General features: G+C 36.6%; 1 protein-coding gene across 2 annotated transcripts in view; it reads left to right on the top strand.

The window, feature by feature from the left end:
- LOC107851494 (YTH domain-containing protein 1) overlaps positions 1–9,694 on the top strand; it is a 13,019-nt gene extending 3,325 nt beyond the window's left edge. Inside the window, exons 1-9 of one of the 2 annotated variants that reach the window (XM_047402391.1) lie at positions 769–788; positions 4,325–4,431; positions 6,079–6,308; positions 6,416–6,667; positions 6,769–6,845; positions 6,990–7,368; positions 8,537–8,593; positions 9,287–9,348; positions 9,430–9,694. In XM_047402391.1, coding sequence (XP_047258347.1) covers positions 4,341–4,431; positions 6,079–6,308; positions 6,416–6,667; positions 6,769–6,845; positions 6,990–7,368; positions 8,537–8,593; positions 9,287–9,348; positions 9,430–9,469 — 1,188 coding nt within the window. In that variant the 5' untranslated portion in view covers positions 769–788; positions 4,325–4,340 and the 3' untranslated portion in view covers positions 9,470–9,694. Of the gene's footprint in view, positions 1–768; positions 789–4,324; positions 4,432–6,078; positions 6,309–6,415; positions 6,668–6,768; positions 6,846–6,989; positions 7,369–8,536; positions 8,594–9,286; positions 9,349–9,429 lie in introns of those variants that run through there. The other variant, XM_016696550.2, reaches the window with a different exon arrangement.
- Positions 9,695–10,482: the final 788 nt, after the last annotated feature.

Here is a 10,482-nt window from a genome sequence, read left to right as displayed (position 1 = left end):
CTTTTCTTTTTTGTTCCTCAAAGAAAGATGAATGAAGAAAAGGAGCCTTGGTGTAATGTGTAAAGTTGTTGCCATGTAACTAGGAGGTCACGAGTTTAGGTTGTGGAAACAACCTTCTGCCAGGGTAAGACTGCGTACTATAGACCCTTGTAGTCGGACCTTTCCTTTAGTGCACCGGGTCCAAGAATGAACTGTTGTAAATGTTGGTCGGATTTCGTTGAATTTTGTGAGTATTTGTATTAGGATGTTGGAGTTGTAAATGAATCATTTCTAGGCAAAGAATTTGCAGATAGAATTGTTTTATCATGAGGGTTTATGGGCCTTTTCTTTTTTCCGAAATAAATATGAATGACCTGCAGCTGGAAATTCCCCTTTCCATTCTCAGTTTTGCAGCATAAATTGACTTGATAAAAGGACTAACAGCAAAGTTAACATGGAAAAATAGATAATCTTTTTGGTCATTCACTTTCTTCTTGTTCTGCAATGAATGTTGAAGAGCGTAATCCCGAAGATAGTGTATGTTATTTACTTATCTTCACTGTTTTAGTTATTTTAACCAAAAAAGGGGATTATTGTTTTTATATTGGTATTATTTTTAACCATAGAATATTTTTTTATTTCCCTCAAAAATAAAACAAATAAAGGTATAAACATTATGTGGGCCGAATCAGGGCTTTTAGAGACAGAATATTTGGGCACAACTTTATCTCCATCTGAAGAACTACTTTGCTTACTCTGCTCTCTCTCTCTCATTGTTCCAACCGGAATTATCTTTATGAATTTTTAAGGTAAAATTCCCCTTTCCATTTTTAGTTTCGCGGCATTAAATTACTTCGAAAAAACACTAAAAGCAAAATTTACATGGTAAAAAATTGATTCTTTTTTTGTCATTCAGTTTCTTACTTGTTCCGAATGAATGTTGTAGAGTGTAATTCCGAAGTTTTTTTGGCTGTAAACAAATTATTTTCTTGTCGACTGAGTTGTTTTTGTGCGTCGATTATTGCATCATATCGTTTTTGTTACCGTTCTATCTCCTGTTTATTGTGTTACACTCTTCATTTCACATTTATTTGTTGTTTTTAGTGCTCCGATACTTGTATCCCTTATCGGAAGCAGCCTCTCTGTTTCGTATGTGAGGTACGATGTTATGATCCTATTGCAAGGTATGGGACTTGAGTCCCACATCGGTTAAATGGGGAGCTGATATGGGACTTATATAACCTTGGGCTCTCCCACCTTAATAGCTAGCTTTTGAGATGTGGTTCTCCCTGGGTTGAATCGTAGGTGTAAGGTTTGTGTAGACTCTAGGTATGATGTTGTTGTCGACTGAGTGGATTTATTATGTGGGGTTTCTTTTCTTCTTTCTTTACTCGAAGAAAGATGATGAACTTTTGTAAATGTTGGTCAAATTTTATTGAATTCTGTGAGCATTTTAATACGATGTTGAAGTTGTAAATGAATCATTTTTAAGCAAATAATTTGCAGATTGAATTGTTTTATCATGTTGGGTCTCCCTTTTTTTTTTTAGTTCCTCAAAGAACGATGAATGAACTGCTGTAAATGTTGGTCGGATTTTGTTATCTCAATATTTGCTATAAGATGATAATTAGGAGTATAAGTGTAGAATGTTGGTCCTCAAATTGTGTCAAGTGAACTCTGCCTTGTAAGTTGGTTTCCACCTTTTTTACATATGCAATATGGTTCATCTTGCAACGGCTCCTTGATATGGGCATTGGAAGCCTAAAACAAAGTTAATACTATCCAAATGTGATGATATCTGAGAGTTTTGGGCGTTCCAAAGTTGAATTTATGTGTTTTGGTTTTACCAAACAGTATAGTGTTGCACTTGTTCTTGTTTTCATTTTTCATGATGGTGTCTTGCACACACCTTGATTATTCCACGGTGTTACTGTCTTTGTGCCACCCAACCAAGTACTAGGTAACTTTGCCAACAAGGTTTAGGCAAATGGAAAGAAATGCCTAGTGTTTTTGACTCCACTTGGACTTGAACTTATGGCTTCATGTGTCCCGTCTAGGGGTGGCAAATGGGCGGATTGGATTGGATTTGGACGGGTTAAATATGGATCGAACAAAAATGGTTTGGATTGCAATCCACCCATATAAATATGGGTAAATATGGATTTGGTCAAATATGGATTGGGTAAAAATGGTTTCAACCCACTTTAACTCCTAAGGTGGCAGCGCTCCCAACAGAGTTTTCTCCATAACCAGGGTCGTACCCTCGACCTCTGGTTAAAGGTGGAGCAGCTCCATCCACTGCACCACAACCCATGTTGATTTTAATTCATATACTTATTTGTATATAAATACAAATGATAAATTGCACATATTGACAACTAAACTATTCAAATACAAATAATAAATTTATTTGAAATATATAATATGATACAAATAAATTTAAAGTAAAAAAATATAAAATGCAATGACCAAAAAAAGATGAGAAAAAGAATATAAAAAAATAAGAAAAATGACAAAAATGACGAACCAAGAATGAAAAAGGGGGGAAACGGAAATACAAAAAAAAAAAAGAATGCAAAGAAATAAAATTGAAGAAGAAAAAAATGATGAAAAAGAAGAAAGAAAAAAGTGTAAGAAACGAGTAAAAAGTAAGTGGAAAAAATGAAAAAGAAAAAAAAGTAAATTAAAGGAAAAAGAAAGAAAAAAATAGTAAATTAAAGGAAAAAAAAAAGAGAAATAAAAGATAGAAAAAAATAATAATAAAGGAGTGAGACTATGGATTATATTTAATTGATAAGAGATGTTATGAATTATATAGGGTAAATGGGATAATTAGAAACTTATATTTATTAACCTATGTAGGTCTCAAGCGAATACGAATGATGAAATAAAAATGATAATGGGGAAAGCGAAAAAAAAAAAAATACAAAGAAAAAAGAAATAAAATAAAAAAATTAAAAAATAGATGAAAAAATGAGAAAGAAAAAAAGAAATTATAAGGAATGAGTAAAAAGATGAAAAAGAAAAAAAGTAAATTAAAGGAAAAAAGAAAGAAAAAAAGAAGAAGAAAAGAAACTAGAAATGAAAAAAAACTGAAACTTTAAGCATAGGTGGGTGATCTCTGTGTTTAAATGGGTATCCATATTTTACCCATTTTGTCCATATTTGTATGAGCTTTTAAAATAAGTTGAAGTCTATAGTTATCCATTTGAAATATGAGTGATCCAATTCGCTAAATATGGGTTAAATAGACTCTTTTTACAAATATGGGCTGAAATTGCCACCTCTAGTCCTGTCACACTTTATTCATTATTTGGCTACACCTTGGGGGCATGAGGCACTTGTTCTTGCTGCTTGGGCTTTAACCAAAATCAATGATGCAAGCACCTAAGGTCTAGTCGAAGCTTCATTTTCATGCATTAGCTGACAAGATGGTTCGGCAAAGTCTAGTGCCTCTAAATGATTTGTAATGATGAGTTTTAGTTCATTGGACCAACATTTGCTTCACGACCAAATAGTTCAACTGCAACAAGAAAGGTCCTTTTAAGTTGATGACTTGCTGGTGGTTGAAGTTGGATCTTTGGGGAAAAGAACTTGAAGTTCTTGGGTTTCTTGAGGTTATCTTAGTTTTTCTCTCACCGTTGACATTACCTCATTCACAATCTACGCATTTTTGTTGCTTGAAGGCCTTGCTGAGTACTGCTCACGTTATTGATAGTGTTACTACACGCGGCAAATGGTAGTTCCATTTTCCTCTCCCAATTATTTAGCTTTGATTGACGGAACACTTTTGTCTCTTATTTTCTCTTTGTTCCAGTGAGTTGACACTGGATGAGTCTCTAGATTTTTCAGTTTCCTGCTCTTTGGAATGTCATGTTGTTCCAGTTGCTACTATAGCATCTATGGGATAGTCAAACTCTATTTGTTGGAAGGTTGATGATGTGTGCTGGCTTTGGATTTGATTCGTTATTAATTGTTTATGGCATTTATAAATGATTTCATCTGAGAATTTTTTTTAGTGTTCCATATTTCTAGCTGTCCAAGGAGTTCTGTGCTTCCGTATATACTAAATGATAATCTTCAAACAGTATGACAGAGAGCCAAGCCTGCTCATTGCTGTCTCTTTATTGGTCTTTATCGTGTTCTAAACCCCGTATGTTCTATGCTCCTCAAACTAGTATATACAGCCTGAGTGGTCGAGCCTATAATTATTTACTGTACTGAGGTTTTAAATTCAGAAGTTTTCCTCATTTTACCTTCTGATGTATATTATTTTGTCTACTTTGTTGTTTTGTACTCAAAACTAATTTTACTGTCATTCTGTTGCCTTCTTTTTTTCTGGCAGGAAGTTGGAAGCAAGTATGTCGTCAGATAATGTAAAAGAAAATGCATCAGTAGCTGATTCCACAGTGACCGAATGGAAAAATGGAAGAGGGAATTTGGACGAACCAGGTAACGCTGATGCTAAATCTCTTCATAATTCAGTTATTGGTGTGGGTTTTTCTGGTATTATACTTTTGATTAGTCGTTGCTGCCATTGAGATTTGTTACAAGGTTTACCCCTCCTCCTTGAATATGTCTGCATGACAAAGACAAGGATATGGTCATTTACACTGGCCCACCATCTAATATTGGTGCAAAAGGTGCTATCATTCAAGTATCTTTTGGTTGACTTTGCTATTCAACTGATGAGCAATATGTATCGTCTAGCGTGTTAGTGATGGCCAAACAATTCCAGTCTTTTCTACTTAAACTAGAGCTTCACTTTAGAATTAGAAAGGGCTTGCTGAATTTGATTGAAAGTAGCACCATTAGTTAGTAATTAGTGATGCCTCGAAGAGCTCTAGTTAATTGTATGGTTTCTTGAGTCTGTAAGCTGGCTTGATATTATTAGGTCTATCTACTAAACCTCGTAAAACTGATACTAAATCTTTTCATAATTTAATTCTGCACGTTGTTCATTCGTCTGTATAGTCATAGTTGTCTTTGAGATTGTGTAAAAGTTTCACACCCTCCATGAATTTGTATGCATAAAAACAGATATGGTTTGTATGCACAATTTTAGTTCCATCCCAAAGGATGTCATGCTTCAAGTATCTTTTGGGTGGCTATGCTACGAAATTCATGGAGCAAGAAATATTGTGTAACTTCATTTTTGTGGCATGTTTACGAACGAAATTATATTTACTTGATTAAAAAAATGAATTTGTGGGTATTGAAGCGTGTGGCCACCGCTCTGATGCCATATTGAAGCGTGTAACCATCTCATCTAAAAGCTTAAGCTGTTATAGTATGTTGATAAAACAGTCAGGTTACTGAGATAATTTTTGGCCTTGGAAGATGATATGGAAGACAAAAGCTTCCGTTAAAGTAGCATGCATAACTCAAAATAACTTGCAGAAAAGAGGTTTTAGCCTATGTAGTAGATGCTTCCTGTGTCAAGAAGATCAGGAAACCGTGGAGCACCTTTTTCTCCATTGTTAAATTTCTAGAGAATGTTGCGAGTTATTCCTAAATCTTCGTGGTATTAATTGGATTATGCCTCGGAAAGTGAAAGATTTGTTGGAAGGATGGCAAAAACAGGTGATACCAAAAGAGTTAAAGCAGATATGGAGAACTATTCCGTTGTGCATCTTATGGAGAGAGGAACAAAACTTGGTTTGAAGGGGGCAGAATGCCCATTTCTAGAATTAAGGATAGATGTTTACAAAATTTGTATTTCTGAGTAAAGAAAGCTTAATAGAGAGTTTGAACCAGTATATGGATTTAGTGGATATGCTAGGAAGAAGAGTATAGGAGGCTGCTTTTGTTTTATTGTGTTTCTGTTTCTTTTCCTGTACCATCTTGGTACCTTGGAGAGATAGGAGGTTGCTACATGTTTTCACTCATGTAGTTTTGCGTTACCTGATCACAAAAATAAAAATTAAAAAAGAAGATATCTTGTAGCTTCCTTTTCCTTGACATGACTGTAGTGGTTAAAGAAGATATCTTGTAGCTTCCTTTTCCTTGACATGACTGTAGTGGTTAAATGATTAGTTTATGAATTACTATAAACGTACATTAACATGATTCAAATTAAAATGTGAACTCTTTTCTCAGTTAGTCCAAGCTTCAGAGTAAATGATGATACCAGTCGTTCTAGAGCAGAGGAGGACACAGTTTCATGTCCGCAGATTGGAGTTTCAGGTGCAATTGAAAAGGGTAAACCCTATGACATACGATATTTTGTAATCAAGAGTTTGAACCATGAAAATATCCAAGTATCAGTAGACAAAGGGATTTGGGCTACTCAAGCCATGAACGAGGACATTTTGGATGAAGCATTTCATGTAAGTCGTTTTTCCTTTTATATCCTCGTGAGTAATATAATATTATGAACATCTGCCATTTATATATCTAACAGTACTAACAAATGTTCATGTTCTTTTGTGGGCAGAATTCCAACAAGGTGATACTAATATTCAGTGTCAACATGAGTGGTTACTTTCAAGGGTACGCCCAAATGACTTCTCCTGTTGGTTTGAGAAGAGACCAAGTTTGGAGTCAAGGAAATGGTGGACGTACTACTTGGGGTCGAAGCTTTGATGTGAATTGGCTGCGATTGTCTGATTTACCTTTCCAAAGAACTCTTCACCTTAAGAACCCATGGAATCAATACAAACCAGTCAAAATTAGTAGAGATTGTCAGGCATGAGTTATATTCTTGTCTTAGTACTATTCATTTATTTTTTCCATGTAGTCTTGTTAGTAAAGAGGCTTTTATGACCATGGTACATGTACTGCTGTCAGGAGTTACCTCCAGATATCGGTGAAGCTTTATGTGAGCTCCTTGATGGACAGGATGCTTTGGATGTTAATTTGAAAATGTATAGCCCTTTCCCCAAAAACTTGAAATAGTGATCCCGTTCCGTTATTTAGAAACATAGAGCCTTTTCTCATATTTCTGCTAGAGTAGTGGAAGAAATGGTGCAAATGATTTTTCTCTTTATAATAGTTATTGGCTCGTCCAGGGATATATTTGCAAGGAATGATCTCTCTTCTGAAAGGCCATATGTAGAGCCTTCACTGCATCTTGGATATGAAGACTCTAATGCATCTCTGATACCTAATGGTTCCATGTTTTATCCCTCTTTACTCTACCAACATCAAGTTAATGCTAGTAGACTCCAGCTAGCACCTCAGAGAATAAATGGTGTATTTTCTGCTGAGGAGTCAGCCATTGCATCAGGTCAATCAAAATCGAGACAGTCGAGGCACTCACAGAGAAATGAAAGCCTTGCTAATCTTCATGTAGACACTGATGTGAGTCCTCGAACTAACATGTGGGGCTTGTCAGCAGAAAGGAGCCCTCTTGCCAGTAATTTGACCGAAGATGACATTCTTGAAATGGTTTGTATTTCTTCTCGTACCATTATTTATTTATTTGTTGATGAAGTTCTCGTCTTACCCTTTATTTTAATTATTGATGCACATAGGTCTAAAAAGATTCTTGTATTTGCCAAGAAGATGAAACTCTTTGTACTTTCTCAAAGTTTGCTGATGATTTCAGCCAAGCGAGCTTCATCTCTCTGTAGTTAGTAATTGGCTATTTAATATCTAGCATCCCCCTTTTCTTTGAATGGATGCAGAGCTGTATTTTGTGTGCTATACAACATTGGTCTTCTAGTGTAGAAAGCATATGTTAGAAAATTGCCGAATTCTGTAATTTTTAACTTAAAATGACTCCACCGATTTCTTGATATTGGACTACACGTCATCTGATTCTTTCTGTAGTAACTTTCAATCCTCTCTTTGTATCATAAGATTCACTGGTGTGGACTTGCAATTCCTTTTAACAAATGTGTAGTTGTGAACCAAGTACCATTAATTATGTAAATTTAATATCCTTAAGTATAGGTTGTTTGTTTATAGCAAACTTCATAGCAAAGTGGTTTATTAGATTTAATTTATATAATTTCGCAAATTTTATCCGGGGGTTTTTCGGAAACAGCCTCTACCTCCGCGAGGTAGGGGTAAGGTCTGCGTACACTCCCCTCCTCAGGCTCCACCTTGTTCCCTGTACTCTTTATGTCGTCGTCGTTTTAATTTCCCAAATTTACATGAAATCCTCTTTGCCTTGTTCCTTCATATTACACATCTTTGCCTTGAACTTTACTTCATATTAGTGATTTAAGACGTACTACCAACGTCCACTTTGTTTAGCAGGTTGCCACGACACCCCTCCCCGCCCAACCATCTGTTCTGACTCTCTTGTGCAGCTGCTAGTATTTAAGGATTTTTGACCGTATTGTCTCTTAGGCTGCTGCAACATGGATAGTTTGGAGCCTGTATTTCTGATGTATTTAATACATCATACAGTTCACCTGGCTCCTAGCTGTAAACTCACTGGCTGTATATTCTCTGTCCTTCCCGAGATTTTAGTTTGAAGAATGTTTCGAAACAAGTATAATATATCATGGACCACATGGTGTAGCTGTTAGATCTACCATCAAATCATGTTGCCATGACTAAGATATTACTGTACATTGTCTTTCAAATTTCCTTTATCTTGTCGCAGACGTATGAGGAGTATCTTGAAGCTCATAGCAGAGGCAGCAAAAGATCGCACCACCCTGTTAGTACTCTTGTTATATATTCCTGTATTATAGATAAACCCATGAATTATGTTCTTTTGGGTTGGATTTTGCAACAATTGTAAACATTTCACCTTTATCCTTCAATGTTGTCTCTGTTTCGGAAAAGTCTTTTCTAGCTTTCTTTCTCTATTGAGAAAAGTATTTAGCTTTCCATCATTGTGCAATAATAAGTAGGAAAGAGGGATATGCTCAGGTAGCAAAGGTTGAGTGACTTGTGTCTTAGTCATTGCGTGAAGCTAAGTCAGTCCAGTACTTAGTGGAGAAGGATTTGGCCCCGTGGTTTGAGAGCTGCGATTGGCCCAAAGGGCCAACTTCAGATGAATTTCTCGGTTATCAAAATACAAAAAAAGCTGGAGAGAGAATTCTCGGGGGCAACTTCCGTCCTCTTTTTCTCTCCATGCCATCTAGTGGTTGATTTCCTGGGGGAAGGGTTGCTTTGAATTAGAGTGATATACGAAGGTTCAGTCTCTGATCTGCAATTTATCGATGATGCTTTCATTTTTCTTCTCTAGCATGATTAAGTGGTTCCATTTATGTATTTACGCCCATATTCTGTGAGCGTTATTGTTGGATATATGTATCCACGACTTGCACACGCAGAAAAAAGAATCTTTTGTTAGAAAGAATCCTAAACTAGACATTGTGCTATCATTGACCTCTCTTTATCTTAGGTTTCTGGACCATCACGGAGTACACAGAGGTCATTAGGCAGTGAAGAAAACTGTGATGATTCGTAAGTCTTTGAACTTCTCATTTCCGACACACTTTGTATGCAACGAATCAGCTGAGTGACCTATATCTGTCATCTTCGCAGGCAATCAGGTTGCAGTTCAAAGAAAAGGCGAAGTCACTAAATCTCACCAACGATTGCATTGAATTTCTTGGCGATCAGGCTCATTGGATTGTTGCAGGTGTCGCGAAGTGGTGGCTCTTGCAAATTTGTTCCGTTATTTTCGGAAAACTTATTGCTATAATGTTGTAGTGTATCTGTATTGTATATGGCCCTCTTGTCACCCTTCTCCCTTCTTGTTTTTTTGAATGGAAAAGTTTATATTGTCAATGCAAAACTTGTACAGTGATTCTTTTTCTTTTGCCTTGCTTGACAAAGGCAAACATTGTATAGAACTGGATACTATCTTCTTTTCAAATTGGTCTTAATTATAGGGGATGGAGTGAGGAATTATCATCAAGAGGTACGGCGAGATGATCGAGATCTTTCGAATGTTGTACAAGAGGTATGGCGAGATGATCGAGATCTTTCGAACGCTGTACAAGAGGTATGGCGAGATGATCGAGATCTTTCGAACGCTTTACAAGAGCTATGGCGAGATGATCGAGATCTTTCGAACGCTGTACAAGAGGTATGGCGAGGTGATCGAGATCTTTCGAACGTTGTACAAGAGGTATGGCGAGGTGATCGAGATCTTTCGAACGCTGTACAAGAGGTATGGCGAGATGATCGAGATCTTTCGAACGCTTTACAAGAGCTATGGCGAGATGATTGAGATCTTTCGAACGCTGTACAAGAGGTATGGCGAGATGATCGAGATCTTTCGAACGCTGTACAAGGGTATAGCGAGATGATCGAGATCTTTTGAACGTTGTACAAGAGGTATGACGAGATCTTTCGAACGCTGTACAAAAGGTATGGCGAGATGATTGAGATCTTTCGAACGCTGTACAAGAGGTATGACTAGATGATCGAGATCTTTTGAACGCTGTACAAGGGTATGGCGAGATGATCGAGATCTTTCGAACGCTGTACAAGAGGTATGGCGAGATCTTTCGAACGTTGTACAAGAGGGATGGCGAGATGATCGAGATCTTTCCATTATTGTACAAGAGGTATGGCGAGATGATCGAGATC

Source organism: Capsicum annuum, chromosome 1 (genome assembly GCF_002878395.1).
Source record: "Capsicum annuum cultivar UCD-10X-F1 chromosome 1, UCD10Xv1.1, whole genome shotgun sequence".
NCBI lineage: Eukaryota > Viridiplantae > Streptophyta > Magnoliopsida > Solanales > Solanaceae > Capsicum > Capsicum annuum.
Note: the sequence above shows the minus strand (reverse complement) of the source record. Positions and strands in the feature narration are given on the sequence as shown.